The 26,409-nt window shown below is 39.1% G+C and overlaps 1 protein-coding gene across 4 annotated transcripts in view; it reads left to right on the top strand.

Moving 5' to 3' along the window:
- The window catches only part of nrxn3a (neurexin 3a), a 383,783-nt gene that overhangs the window by 236,111 nt on the left and 121,263 nt on the right, over positions 1-26,409 (top strand). For all 4 annotated transcript variants that reach the window (XM_063007913.1, XM_063007914.1, XM_063007912.1 and 1 more), the window contains one exon: positions 24,304-24,485. In XM_063007913.1, the coding sequence (XP_062863983.1) occupies positions 24,304-24,485 (182 nt within the window). The remainder of the gene's footprint in view (positions 1-24,303; positions 24,486-26,409) is intronic.

Below are 26,409 nucleotides of genomic sequence, written 5' to 3'. Positions count from 1 at the left end.
TGTGGCAGCAGTGGGCCAATGTGGCAGGGTTTGGGTTGGTAATTAAATCAGGTAGGCAGCTGCATTTTGAATGCTAAATGATAAACTTTATAGAAATGCTGTTGAACTTTTAGTTGCAGCATGCATGTGGTTGTTTCTGTAATTGTTTCCTCTTATTGCTGATCGAACTGTTAAAAGAAGCAGTTTGCTTTCTGACTGAATCACGTCGAAGTCTAAATGCTGCACACAAGTGCATTAGCAAGCTCCAAACAACAAAAACAAGGCTAGCCAATGAGCAGCAGGATTCAGGCTTTGATCCTGTAGTGTATAAATCTACATGGTGTGGAGGACTGTAACTGCATTATTCATGCACTGAGCAGAGGAATCCAACAGTCCATTACAATTCGGTGTGAAGATCTTGGCTGCATTGTGAATACCTACAGTGAGTAGAAAATAGCTTAGCCAGGACGTTCTTTATCATTAAATAAAAAATGGCAACATGCACGACATAAACAACGACAAATTACATTGAGTGGAGTTCAAGTGGAGGCAGTGCAGTGATATTAATGTCTCAGCAGATCATGATGACAAAGTGAGAAGAAAGAGCTTTAGTCTGCTAGCAAGTAACTAAAGCCAACCAGCACACAAAGTACTGAATTGACCACTTGTCTTGTGCACACGCCCCAGATGATAATACTTGTATCTCTGCTCAGTTTGTCTTTCTTTCCAGTGTGTAATTTAATGGCCCTTTAATTTATTCATTCACTCATTCATGTATCTTCATTAACTACTTTTGTGATGAGGCTGGTGGTGGGTATGGCGCTTACCAGGAAACACTAGACCAAAAGCAGAAATCCACCCTCAGCAAGCCTCAAATCCATAAAAATCCATATCAAAGCAACACACCGACCCCTTTACTTACTCACACACATCAACTGGCAATTTACAGCAGCCTATCCACCCCCCATGTGTTTTAGAATGTGGAAGAGAAACCAGAAGCCTGTACTGTGATCATAAATAAATTGGCACCCTGTCCATGCTGTACTCCTACCTTGTGCCCAGTGAATACGGGTGACCTCCAGACCCAGCAGGGTCCTCATCAGGCTAATGTGGTTAACCAAGAGGAATAAATAAATTAGTTATTTCAGATTGTGCTGCCACACAGTGATTTAGAATTTTGTCTTCCACAACCAAAAATGTTTTATGTGTGTTTTACAGCAATAAATTGATATGCACCATAATGACAGACTAGTAAATAAATGTAGATTTTTAACTGGTTTGCCTTTAGTAGGATGATGTCTGGTTTATTTCCACTGAGAAGCTCAATCACATCTGTCGTGTAAAAATAAGGTCAGATGATGAAAGAAATCAAAGATTACAGTTGACTGCATTGGAGAATTTACTGGCATGATTGTTGGTTCTTACAGCAGTCTATGAACTGAAGAACAAGGAACAGAACTGTGGGTCTCCCTTTATATCGCTCTGGTCACATCACATTGGGTGTTGGACTTTGGAGCCTCCATTCTGTGCTAACTGTTGTTTCTAATCTGTTTACCACATTTTACAACAGCTTAACAACAGGCATTTACATTACATTTACATTTTCAGCATTTAGCAGACGCCTTTATCCAAAGCGACTTACATTACTGTTACATTATACAGCCTGAGCAATTGAGGGTTAAGGGCCTTGCTCAAGGGCCCAACAGCAGCAACTTGGCAGTGGTGGGGCTTGAACCAGCGACCCTCTGATCACTGGTCCGGTACCTTAACCACTAGGCTACAGCTGGCCCTAAGACATGTTGCTTATATCTGTGCTTTGGACTCCCAGCCACACCTCAAGCACCAACATAAGGATTGAACAACTATAAAGATTTAATGCACAAGCAACATAATACTAACATCCAGGTTATATTTAGCATAAAATGAAATTTTCCATAACACATCTCAGCTCCCAAACACTTACACTTACTATGGTATGATTGTGTAGACAGTGTCTAACGTCCCTGACTCTGGACACTAAATGATTTAGTTAGATCCAGCATGTCTGAAGTCAAGCCCAGGGGTTAAATGTGGCATCCAGATCTCATCCATTTCATAGCTTATTTCATACAATACATTTATGCTCTATATGTTGAGAGGTTGCTTATACATCACTACGCTAAATGTATATGTAAATTAGCAAGATACCAAGAGAATGCTTAGCTTTAATTCCAAAACATCTGCAAACAGAGCTCATTATATCATCATCATTACAATCAGTTTTATATTAGAAGAAAAAAAGGTTTTATGTTCTTTATGTTTTTACTTGCTGGTGCAGCTGGTAGAAGTGGGTGCCACACAGTAACTTAGATCCTGGAGACCTGGGTTTGAACCTAGCCATTGGTCACTGACTGTGAGGAGTTTCTTATGTTCTTTTTGTCGCATAGGTTTCCTCAATTTCCTCACCTCACAAGTATGTACAAGGTGTTTGTTTGTTTATTAGGATTTTAACGTCATGTTTTACACTTTTGGTTACATTCATGACAGGAACGGTAGTTACTCATTACACACAAGGTTCATCAGTTCACAAGGTTATATCAAACACAGTCATGGGTAATTTAGGCTCTCCAATTCACCTCAATTGCATGTCTTTGGATTGTGGGAGGAAACCCACGCAGACATGGGGAGAACATGCAAACTCCACACAGAAAGGACCCCGACCTTCTTGCTGTGAGGCGACAGTGCTACCCACTTAGCCACCGTGCCGCCCATGTAGAAGGTGTAATGATTTGCTTTGCTCTATAATGGACTGGTGCTTTATCCTGTGTGTGCTGCCTTTTACCATGTGTTTATGGGTGGCACTGGACACAATGTGACCCTGAATTGTGACCCTCAAAATAAAGCAGTAAGTAAAAATAAACAAATTAACATAGAAGTTTTAAATGCAACATTTAGTTTTAAATTTGCAGTATTTTGGGCGTCTACATACAGACGTGATGGTTGTACCTGGGGAGGGATGGACAGCACCAAGAGTCCTGATTCCATATTATACCAAACACATTAAATTATGTGTTGATTTACTGATTAAGTACATTTGTCCATGTTGGGGTGCTTGGGTGGCACAGTCGTAACTAATACCAACCCACTACCGCTGTGTTCAGGGTTTGAATCTTGGTAGGACTTTGGATTGGCGTCCTGTCCTGGGTGTGAAACTGCATTGTGCCCAGTGATTCCAAAATAATCAGACCCACCACGACCCTGACCCAGGATAAAGCAGTGATAAAACATAAAAATGACCAGCCGCTGGATATTGAAGATGAAGATTACAGTTGATGAACATTTTGATGAATCTGCTCTCCTCTCTGAGTGATGAAACTGAACAGGGGTTGTAGAGTAGATGTGTGGAACAGACAGTAATGGTGAAATCTTTTACCCGCAAGGCTACACTGTTATCTGAAAGTTTAAACTTGTGCCACACACACACACAGTGCATTTCTGCTACCTGTGTACAGCGGTGCAGCTGTTGTCATGACAACAGGTCGACCAGGCTTCATTTTGTAGTGGAAAAGTGGGATAATGTGAAGTTAATGCCCACTGAGGACAGGCGCTGGAAGCATAGTTTAATGTTTACTGATGTAATCATCACATAGTGCTGTCAATTCCTTAAAACAATTACATTTCAAATGATATAAATGTAAACAGATGTGAATATATGTGTTTTATATATGAATTAGTCTTTAGTTTTATAGTGTCACAGATTAAATTTCTCCTCTGCTCGTCTTCATGTAAAGCAAGGCAAATCAACTAATCTGGACAGAGCTCAGTCCGTTTAGGGCAAGGCTGGAAACCACTGCTGAATGTGTGTGACCTACAGCATCTCAGATGGCGTTGCACGATCCCTGTATGCTACTGTGATAAATATAAACACATTGGCTGGGGAGTACTTCAGAAAACTGTTGTCACTTAACTGGAAAAACAGACATTGCGTTTTCTGTGCCAAAGACAAAAAGGCACATTAAGACTGTTATTAACTGACTGATTGATTACTTCATTGATCCCAAAAAGCAAAAAAATGTGACGAAATTGCAGTTATTAGCAAAAGACCCAAAGCCAACATCTGTCATGAGGTGCATCTGTGCCCACAACATGGGTGACTTGTAGTAAACTAATGGGCGGCACAGTGGCTCGGTGGGCAGCACTGTTGCCTCACAGTGAGAAGGTCCTGGGTTCGATTCCCAAGTGGAGCGGTCCCAAATCCCTGCTCTGACTGAAGAGAACGAAGCTAACCCACGTGGGCAGCAGCCATATGCATCTTATCACCTACACTTTGACGAGTGCAGTGCAGCTCAGCACTGTGTACGGAGAGACACACCCTGACAGCACTCTTTTCCCCGTCTCTGTGCAGGCACCATCAATGAGCCAGCAGCGGTCGTAATTGCATTAGTTATGAGAGAGTCCCTATCCAGCTTAATATCCCACCCCTATATGAACAACAGGCCAATCATTGTTCATGTGGCAGTTCAGCCCAGCCGGCAGGCAGAGCTGAGATTCGATACGATGTATTCGAGATCCCAGCTCTGGTTCCAGCGTGTGTTTTTACCGCTGCGCCACCTGAGCGGCCAAGTTTGCATGTTCTCCCCGTGTCTGTGTGGGTTGCCTCCAGGAGCTCCAGTTTCCTCCCACAGTCCAAAGACGTGTTAGAATTGGAAATACAAAATTGGCCGTGACAGCCGTGAAATTGAACTTGAACTGATGAATCTTGTGTAACTTGTAACTACCTGTTCTGTCATAAATAGAACCAAAGTGTAAAACATCACCTTCAAATTATAATAAGTAAATACACTTAGAAGTAGGTTTATAATAAAGATGGTAACCCACATAAATATTCTCTAATTTAACTTGCATCCAAAAACACCTCCTTCAGATTTCATGGTCCATGCTGACACCTCTTATCTGTAAGTATTAAAGTCTGAGAAGTTTAACAATAAATCAAGTTAAATAATTTTAATAGAATGTCAATGGTAAGCTTATTGCTTTCAGTCTATCTTCACTGATCATTAAATGTAGCCAAATTTGTGAAAATAAAATTGGTAAAGACCAAATATTTAAAATATATTTAAAAACACACTCTGTGTATCTTCCTATTAATCTTTTATTCATCCCGTAGCTTAATTTAAGTGCATCAATTCCCCTGAAACACTTCTACATGCTTGAGTTTAAACAAACTGAATCATTTATTAAAGCCAAACTTTAGAAAATGTGCAGGCGGGACTATAAACCCAAACAATAATGGCCAATTAGTCACAGACAGCAGTCGGACACCCAGCTCAGATCTACAGAGAGGAAGTAATGCCAACTTTTAGAACTGCTCTTGGCCAGAGGAGTAAGTGAGAGAACAGATAAGTGCTTTAATTAAATCTACCGAAAATGTTCCCCTCAAATTTCACTCGTACACTTTTTAAGCTCACATCGTTTCCCTGTGGGAAGTAAAAGCAGCATTACAAGTGTTGAAGACTTCACACTGACACTCGTTTTCTTACTATAATTAAATGTAGAAGAAGGATGAGGAATCTAATGCTATATTAGCACAGTATACTGTTACTGGTACTTTAATCAGAATGTGAATCTGTAACACTTTATTTAAGGATATTGTTCTTACAGCTACAGTAAATGACACCAGTATTACTCACACACTCCTACATATCCAGTTTAATTTATTCCAGCAGCCATCATAAAACCTGGTTTATCATTTCGGCATAATGTCTGATTTTGGTTTATATATAAGGTCTGGGTTGAATTTTCACATGTTCCACTCCACACTATGTGGCCAAAGTTTGTGGGCACCTCTTCTAATCACTGAGTTCAGGTGTTTAGCCCCATACCCATTACTAACAAGCAAATTAAATACATTATACACCTTAAACTTTGTGGCAACAGATTACTTCATCCCCAGGGTACAAACTGAGGTACATAAAGACATAGTTTGACAAATTGTGACATGCACAGAGCCCTGACCTCAACACTATTAAAATTAAAACATCAGTTGCAAGCCTTGCCTTGGGAGAGCTGATTCTCCTTGGGTGACATTCCTTTTCTGGAGCGGACCCCACCCATAAATCCATGTTATGCACAGGGTGTGCTAGCTGAGGTCAGGGTGTCGGAAAGTTCTCTTGTTACAGATGGTCGAATCAGCTTGTCATATTGTCATTATAGTTCTCAGTTCTGCTCTGTCCCTGTTCTGTCCACTTCCTCCATTGTGGGCTGCGGGTGTTTTTGTGTCTTTCATTTGTTATTTCCTTTCTGTTATTTTTGGCCACATTATTTATTAGCGATTGTCCCCTTTTTTGTTAGTGGCTTTTTAGCCACAGTATTGTTCTACCTTGATTAAACATCTTGCACCTGGGTTATCTTCCATTCTTTCAGGTGTGTGGATTATCCTCGCATTCCAGCCCCATTACAGAGTAGGAAAAGCTATTTCTTTTTACGCTTTTTTACAATTATTTAAAAACGCAGTCTCTATACAGAATTGTTTTTATTCTTTATTTATTAAAGAGCCATTATAAAGGCAGAAGAGCTCTCTTACCTAACGCAGTAGACACCACTTCATATGAACAGTTTGTGTTATTAAAGCGTCTGCTACATACTGTACCATAGATGTTAATATAAGTCTGACTGGCTCTGATTTGAAGGATCAAATTGTTAAAGCAACGCATTCAGTGTTACCACCACAGAGCGGTTCAACATTAAAAAGCAGCCCAGTGTTACATAAGCTGGAGTTTGGAAGTAAAGGGGGTGGTGGCTTCATGTCTTAGCATAAGATTTTAGCTCTCGCCATGTCACACTAGTAGCTGTTGTGCAACAGTGGAATTGGTAATGACTAAATGATGATTTTGAAGTCTGTCTGTGGAAGTTTACAATATAAAGGACGTTCGTGAGGCATTTCATTCAGGTTCTAATGCTGGACGAAAAGGCCTGAATTTTATTCAACACTTTAATCTCAGTTAATTCGAAAACTGATCAGTGGGGTTGAAGTCAGGGTTCTGTGAAGAATTTATTTTACTACACTAAACTTATCAAATCAGGATTTATAGACCTCACTTTGTGCACAGCAGCACCGTTATGCTGCAACAGCAAAGAAGTCTTCTACACATGATTGCCCTGAAATTTAAAAAGGCATGTTTAATACATTTTCAATAGTAAGTAATTGATATTTGATTTTATTAAAATACATTTAGGAAGGTAAATGAAAACTGAGTGACTCTTGACTTTCTGGATGTGTAATGAATAAGTGAATTAGCCTGCAGCAAGAGCTTAATAAGCTGCTCTGTTAGCTTAAGTCTTTAATACAACTTCCCCCTGTGGAGGTCATGCTGGGTACCAACACTGAACGGCTTTACTGATCCGTTTTATTTACAACAATCTCAATACAGCGCTGTGTCTGGATTTACTCTCGCGGGTAAACCCTAGACTTTTACAATAATCAGTTATGGAAATAAAATCATGTTAAAAAATAAGTGTACATATTTAACCTCTGTGGTCAAATGTAGCTGATCATCCCAGAAACATTCAGTGGTTGAAGTTCACTTCTTTAGGTTCGGACTGGAGGTCTAAAGCAGTACATTTACCACAATACAAATAAGTACGTTCAACATTGCTTAACTGCATATTAAATATAATATTAATCACTCAAGGGCAGCACGGTGCCTCGGTGGGTGGCACTGTCGCCTCACAGCAAGAAGGTCCTGGGTTCGATCCCCAGGTGGGGCAGTCCAGGTCCTTTCTGTATAGAGTTTGCATGTTCTCCCTGTGTCCGCGTGGGTTTCCTCCCAAAGTCCAAAAACATGCAGTCAGGTTAATTGGAGACACTAAATTGCCCTATAAGTGAATGTCTGTGTGTGTATGTGTGTCTGCCCTGCGATGGACTGGCGCCCCGTCCAGGGTGTTACTGTGTGCCTTGCGCCCATTGAAAAGCTGGGATAGGCTCCAGCACCCCCCCCCCCCCCCCCCCCCCACGACCCTTATTGGATAAGCGGTTAAAAAAGTGAGTGAGTGAGAATCACTCAAGCCATGTTGTTCAAATAAGAAGTCATGAATGCTTAACAGTAGACTGAAGGTTTTATAGGAGTTTTATTTACTACTTAACACCAGCTAGAATGCTAATCATGACTACTTTTGCTTAGAATGGATTCTCTTCTCCAATTTTTACCAACCAGTTCATCCCAGTTAAGGTCGCAATGTCACAAATATTGCTCATAATATTTAGCCTCTTGTAGCTATTGGATTGCATTTATAATTTTTAATATGCATAATAAGTGTTGGCTGTTTAGGTCAATGTTTTTTTATAGTTTTGGTGTTTTATTATATAAATACTACCACAGTCTAACACTATTGTACTAAAATATGCCACCTACGCTCCCAAATCAACCATATGAATCAGATTCAGTAGAAAATAATAGTGGAAACCAATGATATCCATTTAGCTAACATAAGCTCAGCTTACCAGTACCACAGTGCTATCAGTGACCACCACCACCACAGGGTAGCACGGTGGCTAAGTGAGTAGCACTGTGGCCTCACAGCAAAAAGGTCCTGGGTTCGAGCCCCAGGTGGGGCGGTCCGGGTCCGGGTCCTTTCTGTGTGGGGTTTGCATGTTCTCCCCGTGTTTGCGTAGGTTTACTCCGGGTGCTCCGGTTTTCTCCCACAGTCAAAAGACATGCAAGTGAGGTGAATCGGAGATACAAAATTGTCCATGACTGACTGAAATTATACTTGTGAACTGATAAATCTTGTGTAATGAGTAACTACCGTTCCTGTCATGATTGTAACCAAAGAGTGTAAAACATGACGTTCACGTCCTAATAAACAAACAAACAAACAAACAAACCCAACACCACATGACTGTAGCTTTTCTAATCATTTTAACCTGTGTAAACAAAATGAAAGCACCCCTACTTGTTAAATTCCTTCAGTAGCTTGCATGAGATCAAGTTGGTATAAGACTAGTATTATTTGCTCAGCGAGTGTTGTATAAGCTCTCTGAACCGAATGTGATCCTATACAGAGCAAGAAATTAGAACCATCTCATAAAACATAAGCCCAGGATGGAAGGTCAGACTGCTTGATGTTGCTCGGGCTTAATGTGGGTAAATGTCAGGAGAATATTGTAGGGATCGCATTGTGCTTCAGCTTCCACCTTCAGTCTGCCAGACATAGTAGTGTAGACCACGATTTATGATCTTAGCAGCAATTACAGTGTTATTGGGTGTTAAAAATACCCATGTATAAGCCTGCTACGATGTAAATCAAGATACTTAGATGTAAATTCACAACTCCTAAAAAGACATTTCAGCCCTTTTGGAGTAGGGTGCTAACTATACGCAACACACTAACTCATGATATCACTTTATTTGACAGAGATTTTGCAAGAATGTTGATGCACAATTCTACAACTGCACGTATTTATGCATTTTGTGTCAGTTTTAACCCAATTGTTTTCAGTCTCTTAGACTTAAGTTGTGCTATTATGGAGCACTGATGCATGTACACACTTTTAGAAAATGAAGTAGTTTTTTGTTGCTGACATTGATGGTACATGGTAGGTTAGACACACCAAAAGTATGTAGACAACCCAGCTAATTATTGAGCTCAGGTGTTTTGACCACAAGCATTGCTAACAATGTTAGAACACTTTTCTTTTACACCACTAGAATCCTAAAGTCAGCTAAAAATCTTTTAAATATAAATATTTTTTTTAATGCAGAAAATAGCATTTAAAACAGTGATTGTTGGTAAATTCACAAAGAAAAATCAATATTGTGTAATGTTTGCTATGCAAAATATGTATAATTAATTATAACCAAATAGAATTTAATACTGTTTAATATGATGGCACGGTGGCTCAGTAGGTAGCACTGTCACCTCACAGCAAGAAGGTGGTGTTTACATGTTCTTCCAATGTCTGTGTGGGTTTCCTCCAGGAGCGCTGCTTTTCTCCCACAGTACAAAGATGTACAAGTGAGGAGAATTGGAGATACAAAATTGTCCGACTGTGTTTGACATTAAAGACTTGAACTAAAGTGCCCAGGTGGCCACCATATCTGCAGGGTGGGGGCTGGACTATGTGTGGTGGGATGTTTATATGCTGTGTAAGGACCCTGATTGGCGGAAGAGACGCCTGTGCATAGTGCATGGGAGAGACGAGGAGGGCTGTGCACGTGTTGGAAGAGGCGTGTGCAGTGACGTGCTCTCCTCGGATGCAATCTGGTATCTCTCAGCAGCGGAAGACAAAATTGAGTGTGCTAAATTGGGAGGAAAATGCATTAAAAAAAGACTTGAACTGATGAAGCTTCTGTAACCAGTAACTACATTTCCTGTCATAAATGTAGCCAGTGTGTAAAACATGACATTAAAATCCTAATAAATAAAAAAATTAATCCCACTACAGAGCAGCTAGCAAATAAGCCATGAATTAGTGGCTTAACAATGTCCGATAATTATTATATTTTTTTTTTTCCAGCTTTAAAAATACAGTCCAAGCTTTTCTGCATCAGAATTTGTTGGTAATTTACTGTCAGAAATCAATAAAAGCAAGCAGTTCTTAGATGTGTTAATAAAATAAACTTACTGGTTATATTTTTTGAAAAATATATATCTGCTTTGTTTTACTCCTAAAGATTTAACATTGGAAGCATGTAATGTGAAAGCAAAAACTAAGACTAAAACTAGTGTGACCACGGCTTTATCATAAACTTTACTACTGTAAACTTAAATTTTATTATTATTTGATCTTTGGCATTGTGTTTATATTGCGTGTTACTTTTGTCTATAATGGCAGTATTATTATTATTATTTATTTTTTATTATTATCATTATTATTATTATTATTATTATTTATTTTTTAATATTATCATCATTATTATTATTATTATTATTATTAATCATCTCCGAGATGTTTTCTTCTGTCTAGCAGTCATCACCCTAATGCCTTTGAGTAGGTGTCCTAACTTTAATGATTACCTCTATAGAATGTCATTGGCATGGGAAAGGCAAGCCTGTCTAGCCTCATGGCCTCAGTATCTCTCCGGTACAGTTACGCCTCCTCTTTAGTGCATAGACATGTTCTGAATAATGTTGGCCACTGTGTTTCTGAGGATGGTGCTGGATTTCTAGATATGTGTAAGGTATCTGTGTGTGTGTGCGTGTGTGCGTGCTACCAAGCTGGGGTGAACAGATCAAGCTTTATCGAAATCCCATCTCTCGTCTCCGCTAGGCAGGTTTAGTCTGTCCACTCTGTCTCTTTGATACTACAGTGTGCTCTGACACATCTGATATGAGGTGGGTGTTAAATCTCACACCGGCTCGTATTGTGCCCCTCTTTGTGGAAGCCTATCTGCTTGCACCATCGACACGTTTACAGCCATACATTTATATAGATAGAGACACAGCGAGGACAAGGACTGTTGATAAAGGAATATGAGTATGTTTTATTTTTACTTGTGTGCCATATGTGCTCATAAAAACATCAAGGTGACCTGAAGAAATTGAGATCATGGTTTTATGAAGCTTTCGAGTGAAGTGATGCTGCAAAACTAATATTAACACTACTACTGCTATTACTGCTAATACTACAAATAATGCCACATAAACACTATTAACACTACTACTGCTGTTACTACTAGTACATTATCCTACAATAACCAATTAATAGTACTATTGCTGTTACTACCACTACTACATTATCCTACAATAACCAATTAATAGTACTATTGCTGTTACTACCACTACTACATTATCCTACAATAACTAATTAATAGTACTACTGCTGTTACTACTAGTACATTATCCTACAATAACCAATTAATAGTACTATTGCTGTTACTACCACTACTACATTATCCTACAATAACTAATTAATAGTACTACTGCTGTTACTACTAGTACTACATTATCCTACAATAACTAATTAATAGTACTATTGCTGTTACTACCACTACTACATTATCCTACAATAACCAATTAATAGTACTATTGCTGTTACTACCACTACTACATTATCCTACAATAACTAATTAATAGTACTACTGCTGTTACTACTAGTACTACATTATCCTACAATAACTAATTAATAGTACTATTGCTGTTACTACCACTACTACATTATCCTACAATAACCAATTAATAGTACTATTGCTGTTACTACCACTACTACATTATCCTACAATAACTAATTAATAGTACTACTGCTGTTACTACTAGTACTACATTATCCTACAATAACTAATTAATAGTACTATTGCTGTTACTACCACTACTACATTATCCTACAATAACTAATTAATAGTACTACTGCTGTTACTACTAGTACTACATTATCCTACAATAACTAATTAATAGTACTACTGCTGTTACTACTAGTACTACATTATCCTACAATAACTAATTAATACTACTACTGCTGTTACTACTAGTACTACATTATTCTACAATAACTAATTAATACCACTACTGCTGTTACTACTAGTACTACATTATCCTACAATAACTAATTAATAGTACTACTGCTAATACTTTTAGTATTACAACTAATTCCACCATAAACACTATTAATACTACTAATGCTGTTACTACTAGTACTGCATAGTTCTACAATAACTAATTAATACTACTACTGCTGCTATTATTAATACTAACATTAATGGTACCACAGCCATTATTAATATTACTACTACTGCTGTTACTACTAATACTAACATTAATGCTCTTACAGCCACTATTCATATTACTACTGCTATTTTGACTAGTACTACTGGACTATTAAAACTACTACTATTGTTACTACTAATATTAGTTTCCTACTACAGCTAATATTAGCATTAGTTCTGTGTTTGCTCCTTATACTGCAACTAATCCTTCAACAGCCACTTTTAATACTACTGCTGCTATTACTACTAATACTACAATTAATGCCAACATGAGTAGTGTTAAAACTACTACTGTTTTAATACTAACACTATCAATAATGCCACAACAACTACCAATAATACCATTACTACTAATGCTAAATCCTACAAGAACTTGGCTCCAGTTGGTGGGGTAAAGATTCCAGGAGCAGCTTGTCATATTGTGACATCCAGTTCTCAGTTCTGTGCTATCCTTGTTCTATCCATTTTCTCTATTGCAGGCTGCAAACTACAGTATAGATGCAAAATACATTATGAATATGTGTGTAAAGTGACTGTGTGTAGACGTGCAAATGCAAAGAGTACATCATGTACCAGATAGCAGACGATGAGGGATAACAGTCTAAATTGCAATATAGTTTATAAATAAGTGAAGTGACAAAGATGTGCAGAATGTGCAAGATGACAGTCTGTGAGGGTGGGGTAATCAGTCAGTGAGGTGTGATAGAGGCCACAGCTCTTGGGAAGAAGCTGTTTCTCAGTCTGTTTGTGTGTGCTCGGATAGCCCTGCACCGCCTGCCAGACGGTAACGAGTCAGACATGTAGTTTCCAGGGTGTGTTGCATCTTCGCTGGCAGAATCAGCAAAGATGCAAGACATTCTGGAAACTACTGTCAATCCATGACAGCTTTATAATCTGTGATGTCATAAACATCTATGTCATGGATACTGGTAACAATGTTAACTGACATGACTGCATATGAGAGGTTTATGTTAGTATTATGTTAGTGTTATGAAAGTGTTTGGGTAAAGTGTTTCAGTTTGTTTTAATTGTTTACAATTAGACTTGTACTTTTCTGAATGAAAATAAATCACTTTGGGCTCAGACGGTCTGAAATGTACATTGTAAACAAGGTGTACATGCTTTTGGTGCAACATTGATCAATACTGCATGTATAATTGAAACTAAAGTGACAAGCTGTAGGTGGAAAGTTGAGTTTCTATCAGATAAGAATTCATCCTGCACTGTATCGTCTCTCTCCTCTCACTGGCATCTTATCTGATCCGCTCAAGCCCAATTTCTGTATAAATCTGAAACCAGCCGAGTCTTTCTCTCTTTCATCATTGTAGCGCTGTACTACTGACCTTCTCTCAGGATCCATCCACTGGGAGCTCCACTGCATAAACTAGTCTAATTCTGATACTATTTCAGGAGATGTAGGTGTCTGTGTGTCTGAGCAACTGTGAGAGAAACAAAGACGGCGAGAGAATAAATGAAGGCAGAAAGAAAATTCACACTTTTTGGTGGAAAAGTGAAAATAATCATGTGCAAATTTTTATTCTGCATTTAAATAGAAAAGCCAGATGCTCACATCTATCAGTGTCATTTGTTCAAATGGAATCTCTTAACATTGCATAAACAATCTAAAAATGCTTAGTGAATGGAAGATTGAAGCTCATTTCATTTTATTTCATTTTTTTATATCAGGAAAATACAATCACAGAAATCATTACAGGTTAGTGTTGGTTCTTGTGGGGTTGGTAGTGGTTTATATCGTTCACTAGTAAATTAACTGGGTTGAGCTGTGATTAAAAAAACAATCCTCAATCCTCCTGTTTAATGAATTCATAGATCATAGATTCATAGATCAACGCTCACACAACTGAGGGTTTTTATTACACATACTGAAAATTCAACCCACAACATGATTTTAGACTTTTAGACAGCAATCACAAAATATTATGCTGACCCTAGTGTGTTGGTTTACTCTAACCCTAGAGTAGCCAACCCAACTGCAGGATACTTAAGAAAGGTAGAACATTAATGCGCCTAAACAACCACAAAACAAAATAAGTGGAACAATGGCTGAGCGAAACTTATTTGTTTGTTTGTTTGTTTTATTAGGATTTTAATGTCGTGTTTTACATTTTGGTTACATTCATGACAGGAACGGTAGTTACTCATTACAAAAAGTTCATCAGTTCACAAGGTTATCTCAAACACAGTCATGGACAATTTAGTATCTCCAATTCATCTCACTTGTGTGTCTTTGGACTGTGGGAGAAAACCGGAGCACCCGGAGGAAACCCACGCAGACACGGGGAGAACATGCAAACTCCACACAGTAAGGACTTGAATCACCTCACCTGGCGATTGAACCCAGGACCCAGGAGTGTAATCAACGGGAAAAACTGAAAAGCCATGTACAGACTGAAGAAAAGATTAATGAGGATGCTGAGTTTTATCTATACCAGCTACTCAAGCCACCAGTGAGCTTTAACCTTTAATTCTTGACAGGGAACCAAAAGAAAACTCAGTCAACCAGCACCGATCATTACAAATACACTTATAATAGCTTGTAACAGACAAAATACACAAGAAGAGTACCACACCACCAACTGAGTTCCAGGTAATCAGATCAAAAGGACTCTGGCGAAAGAGCTAGTGAGAGAAGCCAAGCAGGTCATTGATCTTTGACCAGCTTAATCTGACAAATCAACAAAAAGACACACAGACAAACAGGCAGAAAACAAGAAAGCACAGCAAAGAGCCTGAACTCCACCCCACCTCCCACCCGCGGTGAAATGAGTAATGCTTCATTAGACGCAGATTATTCATCTGAATGTGGTTTAAAAAGTGAACTGTACTATCATTCAGTCTGCACCTTCACGCCTGTGCCAGCTAACATGGGCACCTTACAGGTGGGCACCTTACATTAATGATATTTTGTGTTATCAAAAGTTCCTTATATTTGCACGGGGCATGAATTTCATGGCAGTTTTGGGATTTTAATAACTTCTGCAACTGTCCTTTTTATGTGACTGAATAATTGCAACACAAACTCCTTTGTTTATAGACAATATGACACAAATCCTGGGTTAAAATATAGATACAGCAACTTCATTGTTAATTTGTTGTAGACATTGTAGTATTGTTGTAGTGTTTTGTCCTGTCACTATGTCACATGGCCTCTTATTTTTGAATGAGTTATTAGGATTAACTGCAGCTGATAACTTCTCTGTGCCCTTATAATAGAAGAAGAATGAAGAATGGCTTTATCTGTCATATATACATACACATACAGTACAATTAAATTGATTTTCTTTGTATCCCAGCTTGTCTGGTCAAAGCGCAGGGTCAGCCATTGTATGGCGCCACTGGAGCAGACAGGGTTAAGGGCCTTGCTCAAGGGCCCAACAGAGGCTGCATAGCAGAGCCTGGATTTGAACAGACAATCTTCCGATTGATAGTCCAAAGCTCTACACACTAGGCTACCCACTGTCTGGTTTGATTGCATTTACATTTACATTTTCAGCATTTAGCAGACGCTTTTATCCAAAGCGACTTACAATCATGACTACACTTTGAGCAATTGAGGGTTAAGGACCTTGCTCAGGGGCCCAACAGTGGTGGTGGTGGTGAGGCTTGAACCGACAACCTTATGATTACTAGTCCAGCATCTTAACCACTGAGCTACCACTGCCTTATGTGAGGTGATTGCACATATTATGAAGTGCACAGATCAGTGGTCTCTTCCAACCCAAACTCTTACCTTATGCTAAGAGAAAATTTGTTTTGATGGTTTGGATGTAGTGAATTAGAAGCCGGTAATTGGAATTCTCCTGCGTTTCAGGTTGTCCACAAAAAAACGTGCAGTAATGGTGTTTACGATTACCTAAAGCGAATATATCAACCAGATAAAATAATTTCATTTATACACTCAATAAAGCCTACACACAATTTCCCAGAATACTGGAAATTACCAAAACCATTAGATCATTTAAAGAAATGATTATTCAGAACCATTGGGCCAGTTCCCAGTAGGAAAAAAAATTATAGCAGGCATGTTGAACTTGCTTATTTTACTTTTTTATCCATTCCCTGTGGTTGGATTGCTACAAATTTTAAGGGGGTGGTGGATGTAAACAGATGGTTTGAATCAGTTTCAATCTAATTAGTTTCTATAATTTACCAGATTCTAATGTGATAGGGTGGCTTAGTGGCTCAGTGGGTAGCACTGTCAAGGTCCTGGGTTCGATCCCCAGGTGGGGCGGTCTGTGTGGAGTTTGCATGTTCTCCCCGTGTCTGCGTGGGTTTCCTCAGTCAGGTTAATTGGAGACGCTGATTTGCCCTATAGGTGAATGGGTGTGTGTATGTGTGTGTGTGTGTCTGCTCTGCAATGGACTGGCGCCCCATCCAGGGTGTTACTGTGTGCCTTGCGCCCATTGAAAAGCTGGGATAGGCTCCAGCACCCCCTTGCGACCCTAACTGGATAAGCGGTTAAGAAAGTAAGTGAGTGAGTAATGTGATAGGATGGCACAATGGCTCAGTGGGCAGCACTGTCGCCTCACAGCAAGAAGGTCCTGGGTTCGATCCCCAGGTAGGGCGGTCTGGGGCCTTTCTGTGTGGAGTTTGCATGTTCTCCCCATGTCTGCGTGGGTTTCCTCTGGGAGCTCCGGTTTCCTCCCACTGTCCAAAAACATGCAGGTGAGGTGAATTGGAGATACTAAATTGTCCATGACTGTGTTTGACATTAAACTTGTGAACTGATTAATCTTGTGTAAGCAGTAACTTCCTGTCCTGTCATGAATGTAACCAAGGAGTGTAAAACATGACGTTAAAATCCTAATAAACAAACAAATCTAATGTGATATTTATATGGATTGGATTGTTCCAAAACTATAAAGCTTCAGATTTCTATTCTAGTTTCACCGATTTGTCGTTCTCCTTCCTTTTGTCCTCAGATAAGTCATGCTGCTTTGTTAAACACTTCACAGTATCTGGATTTGTTTAGTTTTGCATCTAAACCCAACCTGTGCAAAACCCATAATACAGACATTGTAACTCGGTGTGTATACTTCATAAATAGAATTAGAATGTAAGTACAATAAGTCGTCATGCTTTGGTTTCAGAATTTTTGCTTATATCTGTAGCCACAGTGTGTATAGGTGCAGACCTGAAGTCCTGATCCAGCTTTTATAGTTTCAGAGGAAGCTTCTTCTTCTCAAGGCATATGCCACATTAACGTTTCATGATTGATGCTGCTCTTTCCTCCAGCAGGAAACTTCAAAGGCCTGCATCCTCTTTCTCAACCACTCCTTACCTTCTGAGGTTTAAATCTGTGCTCGGTGACAAAAAAGAAAAAAAAAATTCTTATGTATTAAGCAGTAGCTACTTCTTCTCTTAGCTTGCACTCTCAGAAATACTATAGGAAGTACTATAATGTACCATAGTGCTGTATTTTTTTGGCAGATACATATTAGTCTTACATAGTTCAACCATGTATTATATGGTCCACTAAAAACCCATATATTTAATGTATAATGTTTAGAAGAATGCCTTAATTTGTCAGGCATATATACATATACATGAGTACAGTACTGTGGAATTCTTTTTCCACATATCCCAGCTTGTTTGGAAGCTGGGGTCAGAGCGCAGGGTCAGCCATTGTACGGCACCCCTGGAGCAGACAGGGTTAAGGGCATTTGCTCAAGGGCCCAAAAGTGGCTGCATATCAGAGTCTGAATTCGAACCCGACAATCGATTGATAGCCCACTGTCCCTGTCTAATGTAGTAGCCCACCATTGTTGAGATCCAAGTGTGAATCTCATGTGTGCTATTGACACGATTGACTGTATCTGTTGTGGTGGGATAGTAGAAGGTATTCTCAGGTAGTGCTCCTGTTATTGCGCCCTCTGCTGGCTGGTCACAGTGCCTGCACAGAGATGGTGAATAATGGAGAGCAGTGCATGACTCTCTGTGTGAAACTGTCTTTAAAGAAACAACCTATATGTAATACATGCAAAGTACTGAAAACTTAGTGCTGCGGTGTTACTTTTAAAGCTCTGCTCAGTTCATTCTGATTCAGAATCTAGTGAACTTTAGGGCTGTGCTAAATGCGGGACTGTTCTCATAAGCCTTCACTTCTCTTAATGGAACATCTCAACCAGAGAAGCAATTAAAACTAAATCCTGAAGCAGCTGGAACACAATGCATGAGCTGTAAGACATTTATTTAATATGCTCTGTCATTTATTTCTGTTCTTAAAGCAGTGTCCCCATTTAAAAGCTTATCGGGTTAAGATTTCCATTAGCAGTTTTGTTTTCAGCTAACAGGATAATTGATTAAAAGCACATCTTGTCTTTAAATAGATGCGTTTCTGAATAAACCAGTGATGCATCGTTCTTCTTTTTGTATTTAAAAGTATTCTGTTGCATAATTGCTTCTCTTCTGATTTAAAACCACCTAGTGAATGTACACATGCTCATCGGCATGCACAGAGCTACGCCACACTTCAGCTTTTTAAACGTTTTAAAAGCTTTTCATGTTTTTTTTTTCTTGTCCAAGCCAAAGTGAAGCTAAAACACCTTGATGCGACGCAAATGATGCATAATGACTTTTAAGTGCTTTTTGTGTAAAGATTCAGTTCTGAATTAAAATAAAAAAACTGATCATTTAACTCTTGAATTGGTTCACAGCTTTTGTGTGATCAGATGATTTTTTTGCAGGCTGTCATAAATAAGCAGTTTACCTGGCCTTAAAAAACAGTTCATCATCGCCAGCCATCCATGCATCTCTGATTTCTTTATTTGGATTCTTCACCAGACACATGGGTCAAATAATTTTAAGTGCTTTTCAGCAATAAATATAGAAAATACTAGAGCAGAGGTTTTAAGACTTTTCATTATGCCAGCCCAATTGGCTACTAAAACTGTTGCTGCGAACAAGATGATTAATGAATACCAATCACTTTGAATGCAATAACAAATATAACACTGTAATCAGGCTGGCACGGTGGCACGGATGTAAGAGTGGCGCACCAGTGAAGTGAAGCACCAGCATCGCTGCTGGTGACCAGGGTTTGATCCGTGTTTCTAGTCACTTTCTGCGACTGTGTCCCTAAGATTTGCAGAAGGTGGATCTCTTCAATGGCTTCCTGTAGCTGCTCGCATTCAGTTTAAAACACTGATGCTTGCCTTCAAAGCCAAAAATGGACCAGCCCCAAACTACCTTCAAGGTCTAATCAAAGCCCGCTCTGTACCACGTAACCGCTCGACTTGACCCTTCACCCAGGACTCGAGGAAGACAAGCATCGGCATCAAGGCTCTTCTCTGTACTTGTACCCAAGTGGTGGAACAAACTTCCTCTGTCTGTCCGGACAACTGAGTTTCTTGCTGTCTTCAAAAGACGATTACAAACCCACCTTACTAAGCACTTAAGCTGAGATGTACTTACTAATGCTCTTAAAAAAAACACCTTGGTTCTAACAGGTTTCAGCAAATTTGTGTTCTTGAACTGTTGTTCATTTAAACTAGAGTAAGGTAATGTTTACTATGGAAAGCACTTCCGTAAGTCGCTCTAGATAAGAGCGTCTGCTAAATGCCGAAAATGTAAATGTAATATGGATAGACTATTAAAATTCAACCCTGCGTGGGGCGCCTGGGTGGTGCAGCTAGATGTCTAACACACTAGCCCACCACTACTGAGATTTCGAGCTCTTGAGACTGGCCGCCTAGATAGTGAATAATGGAGAATAATGTACGTGATGCTGCTCTTTGTGTGAACCTGCCTCATTGGCTACTGCACAGGTGTCAGACAGGGTGTACTGTATATTAGGAACTGCCCTTTGTGGTCAGGGTAGGGGTCTGCAGCAGTGAGGAGATACAACTGGGTTTACTAGCAGTTAGCCAATCAGCCAATGTTAACTATGTGTTAACATTACTTATAATATACACTGATCAGCCATAACATTAAAAGCACCTCCTTGTTTCTACACTCACTGTCCATTTTATCAGCTCCACTTACCATATAAAAGCACTTTGTAGTTCTACAATTACTGACTGTAGTCCATCTGTTTCTCTACATACCATTTTAACCTGCTTTCACCCTGGTCTTCAATGGTCAGGACCACCACGGAGCAGGTATTATTCGGGTTGTGGATCATTCTCAGCACTGCAGTGACACTGACATGGTGGTGGTGTGTTAGTGTGTGTTGTGCTGGTATGAGTGGATCAGACACAGCAGCGCTGCTGGAGTTTTTAAATATCATGTCCACTCACTGTCCACTCTATGTAAAGATGTAAAGTCAGAGATGATCACTCATCTATTGCTGCTGTTTGAGTTGGTCATCTTCTAGACCTTCATCAGTGGTCACAGAACGCTGCCCACGGGGCGCTGTTGGCTGGATATATTTTTGGTATATATTATATATATTATCAGCGCTGCTGTGTCTGATCCACTCATACCAGCACAACACACACTAACACACTACCACCATGTCACTATTACTGCAGTGCTGAGAATGATCCACCACCCAAATAATACCTGCTCTGTAGTGGTCCTGGGAGAGTCCTGACCATTGAGTAAAAGGGGGCTAACAAAGCGTGCAGAGAAACAGATAGACTACAGTCAGTAATTGTCGAACTACAAAGTGTTTCTGTATGGTAAGTGGAGCTGATAAAATGTTCAGTGAGTGTAGAAACAAGGAGGTGGTTTTAATGTTATGGCTGATCGGTGTTTATTATTATTATTATTATTATTATTATTATAGTATTCTAGTTTTGTAAGAATCTGGCCAGTGCATAAAAAAGGTACATCCCAACTGGGACAAAGAATAATCAAATAACATTTATTAAAAATACATTTAACATCAACATTTATTTAGAAGAAAAGAGAAAAGCACAGTGAACTAATCATATGGGCTAATATTTCTATTAATAATTCTATTATATTCTATTAAAAATTAGAATAGCCACAGGACAAGAAGTGATGTGTTGGACCTATTTATAAATTGTTGTATTTATTATGACACACATTGTTAGATTTTAGTATTTTATAGTAAATATGGTTGTGTATGTGTGCGACTGTAACAGTGAAGGATAGACATGTTCAGAGCTGGGTTTCAGGGTAGTGCAGGGTTACTGAAATGATTGAGCTGTAGAATTGTTAGCGAGGAGCTAAGCTCAGGGACATGTGTTCCACTTGACATGTTACTCGAGAGGAGATAGAGATATCCAGCTGTCCCCTCATCTGTTACCAAGGGCAGCCCTTCAACAACTGTGAAATGAGGCTAATGCTTTAAGACCTGTTACTCCACATAGTACAAAATAAACACTTCTATTGATAGTGTTTATTCACAAACTAGCTCCTCTTGACCTCTTTAGTTTATCATTAAAGTGCTCTTCAAAGTAAACACACCTATGAGACGATAGGTCATTAATGCTGACTCTGTTCAGATCCCAGTCAACATTTATGAAGGATTTAAAGATTGTGAGATCATTAAAGGGTCTTTTGGAGGAGGTCAAACCTCAACCACAGTGCTGCAAAAAGCTCAGAATATTTTAATATAGAAGTCTTCAAGTTATCATCATCAGCTTTAGCAACAATTCACAAAGTTTATTGTCAGGGTTTGAATGGGTGATTGAGAGGTTCTGACCCCCCTATTTAATACCCCCCCCCCCCCCCCCCCCCCCCCCAAAAGAGGTAAAATCAACAGGTTGGCAGGCCAGCTCTTCTCTGGCTTGCTCAGCTGTACTTTTAATAAAGACACAACTGCTAATGAAAGTAAAGGCAGACACGTGAGACACGAATTGGTATGGTCCACTCTAGAGGTGTCTGAAATCGTATTCTTCCAGGTATGAATATAAAGTTGAACCTCCAGTTGTCACTGTATAACTCACACTGGTTATTGTGGTGTTTGAGGACACTCTTTCCTTTTTTTTTTTTATATTTAAATATTAATATAACATTGCTGGCAAAACTATCCAGCATGAAGAACATAATCAAACATATATTAGTAAAAGTATGATTCAGCCTTTACAAATGTACTCAAATAAAAGCTGATTTAAGCTCTAATTAAAACTACCTTTACAAGCATTTTATTGTTTCCAGCATTTATTTAAAAATGACTACAGCAGTCCAGGTTCAAACCCACAATCTCCCACTGACAGGGTGTAACCTGAGACATTTGTGCCACTCGGGAGCCGTACGGTCATTCTTTAAACCGCAGCACCTTCACCTTCATGTAAAATTCATAATAGTAAATTTCATACATCAAAACCTCCCACTGTTATTCCCAGGGTGGAGTTATATTTAAGGAGTATAGGTCAGAGCAGTTTTTTTTCAGCTTCTCTGGAGAGTTTCATAGGCAGGAATTATGGTTGGGGTGCAGCGGGTACAGACATTATTCATGTTCACGCCCCGATCAGAAATGGTACAGGGTGCAGAGGAGAGAAGAGAGTGACGACTTAAAAATGCCAGGCTCATTCGCCGAATCTTTGGCCTACTTGTCTAAACTTGAGGATGACATTTTAATGGGGTGTCATAGTTTGTAAGAATTAGCATTAAATTTCAATGTGACTGGAGGCCATTTGTAGAACAGGCTGGCAAACAGCTAAAGAAAAAACAAAGGGAAAGAGATTATGGCTCCAGTGCCTGTTATGAGGCTTTTATTCAATGTCATCCATCATTTATCCATCATTTTGCAGACCTGATTTACTAAGATTGCAAATGAAGAGAATGAAATGAAAGGAGGAGAGCACTGTGCCTCAGCAGGTGGTGTTAGATGTTAGTGCCTCATCTTAGGAAAACATGCCAGTAAGTGGATTGTTTTCTTTGAACTATGCATAGAAAGATAAACAGACGGACAGATGGACAGAAGAATAGATTGGTGGAATGATGGATAGATGGAAGGATGGATGGATGAGTAGATGGATAGAAAGAAGGGTGGGGATGGATGGATGGATGGATGGATGGATGGAAAAGTGGATGGATGGTTTGATGAATGAATGGATGGAAAGAGTTGATGGATGGATGGATGGATGGATGGATGGAAAAGTGGATGGATGGATGGATGGATGGATGGAAAAGTGGATGGATGGATGGATGGATGGAAAAGTGGATGGATGGATGGACGCCTCCTGAAACAATGGGTGCAAGACAGTAGTTATTACTGCACAGGACAGCAGACATTACCAATCCACACACTCAGGGACAATTTAGAGCAGCAAATTCACAACTTGTGTTTTAGAAGTTAAGAGAATGCATAATAATACCATGAGGAACTAATTTTATAGGACGCTTGCATGTTTTCTGCAGGCTTGTATATTTACAAACACAATCTCATGGCCACTGTGTCTAAACCTTTTGGGTTTGATTCTTTCATAAATGGAATTTGAACTGGAATTGAACTTTTATACTTGAGTTTGAACTTCTCTACATAATATGACAGCTGAACTGTGAGGTGTGAAAAAACAACAGGTTTTGGTTATAAAAAGACTGATATTTAAATGTGCACATTGTCACATTCCTGTAGTTAATTAAAATGAGCTGCTTTTCATCTTTCTGTTCTTTGCACTGTATATAAATTAATACATGACTAAGTTTGCTTTGCATGATAATGAAATTAACTTTTGAGTTCTCATCATGCTCTGTTTTCTCTCTACAGCTGGAACAACATATATATTTGGGAAAGGAGGGGGTCTGATCACCTTCAACTGGCCAGCTAACGAGCGACCGAGCACACGGACGGACCGGCTGACCGTGGGCTTCAGCACCTCACTTAAGGATGGCATCCTGGTGCGCATTGATAGCGCCCCGGGTCTAGGCGATTACATCATGCTCCACATTGTAAGTACTCATTTGATTTGTCCTGTTCTATATTTGGGGACTAACATAATCAACAAGTGGATAAGAAATATCAACAGTAAATAATAAATAATGTCAAATATAAACTGTGGAATACATTTGCAATGCACAATCATAGTATGCAAGTTTAAGTGTTCCAGGTTTCCAGGTTTTTCCCCTGTAGAGCGACGCATTATAAAATAAAGTCTAAAATACGAGCAGTCGTGCAGCCTATGTTGTAAACACAGGTGCTTAGAAATTAGGGCATGTGGATAACCCACCACTGATGGTGGAAGTGATTTTAATTTATATGATCAAGTGTTGGTTGTTATCTGATCTGGTTAAGCTTTAATCTGGAGCTAATCTCCCCTGCAGATGAAAGATGAGAGAAATCTGATTTCATGCTGGCTGATTCTAAATTGTGTACAGTGCTTGTAGGGAAGTGGTTGTTAAATATAGAGCTGGGTAGATGAACAGACAACAGATGTACTGATGTAATAGATGGATGAGGTGGATGGATGGTTTGATGGATGGACATACAAGCCATAGATGGATAGCTAGATGGAAGAGGATGAACAAATTAGTTGGTTGAATAGATGGCAGATGTGTATGTGTATGGATGAATGAATGGATGTATTTTTTTTCCAAGATTTTTATTTATTTCATGTTCTTTATGTGCTTTAATGTATTTTTTCTTCTTACCATGGCTGGCATTATCTATGACAAACACTCTTATTTCTATATCTCTATTTAAATGTTCCTTATTTTTTGTACATTTTACATTTTTAAAAAACTTTTCTATTTTTGAGTATTTTTTTAAATCTAATTACAGTGGAACCTCCATTTAATGAACCTCCATTTAACGGATTTCGAATTTAACTAACAAAATCTGGAAAACCGAATGTCCGGTCCCATTGTTAAAAATTTCAGCGAGAAGTGTACCAAGACCAGTAGTGAGTGGCACGGTGGCTAAGTGTGTAGCACTGTCGCCTCACAGCAAGAAGGTCCTGATTCAATCCCCAAGTGGGGCGGTCCGGGTCCTTTCTGTGTGGAGTTTGCATGTTCTCCCCGTGTCCGTGTGGGTTTCCTCCGGGAGCTCCGGTTTCCTCCCACAGTCCAAAGACGTGCAAGTGAGGTGAACTGGAGATACAAAATTGTCTTAGGCTGTGTTTGATAACCTTGTGAACTGATGAATCTTGTGTAATGAGTGTAATGAGTAACTACCATTCCTTCCCAAGTGTAAAACATGACATTAAAATACTAATAAACAAACAAACCAAGCAAGATCAGTTCTGTAATTGTCCAATAGCCAGCGCACGCCTCTCTGTTTACATGAGTGAAAGGCTTTATTTTGTCATTTACCACACAAGGTAAATCAAATTTCTCCCCAGTAGTACATTTACTAAAAAGTTTTACATTACTGTTTACATCTATACATTTCTATATATGTTGCTTTATTAATATGTGCATGTTTAGCTTAGTGCATTGTTTTCATATATTTTCACATCCCCTGACAAAATAAAAAGCAAAAAAAAAAAAAAAAAAAAACGGACAGTTGCTTTTTACTGACCAATCCTTCCCCCTTTTAATCTGTTAAATCGAGGTTCCACTGTACTAATGTGGTCGAGCAGTCACAAAAGACAGACACTAAATAGCTTTTATCACCTTTTGTGATTTTGAATGTGCAATAATTCAGTCATTCATAGATAATTGATTTATGTAATTTAATGATTTTGTATGAATTAGGGATGTAACGATGCACCACAAGACAGTTAAAAATTGATTCACTGGCGCTATTCACCTCGCCTGGTTGACGTCACTACAGGGTTGCCAGATTAGGAATTTTCCAGCCAAATGTTTTTATGTGAGGATACTTTCTTTATTTGTATTATTCATTAATTTATTTATGTGGGATTGTTTTAAAATT

Source organism: Trichomycterus rosablanca, chromosome 13, assembly GCF_030014385.1.
Source record: "Trichomycterus rosablanca isolate fTriRos1 chromosome 13, fTriRos1.hap1, whole genome shotgun sequence".
Classification (NCBI taxonomy): Eukaryota; Metazoa; Chordata; class Actinopteri; order Siluriformes; family Trichomycteridae; genus Trichomycterus; species Trichomycterus rosablanca.
Note: the sequence above shows the minus strand (reverse complement) of the source record. Positions and strands in the feature narration are given on the sequence as shown.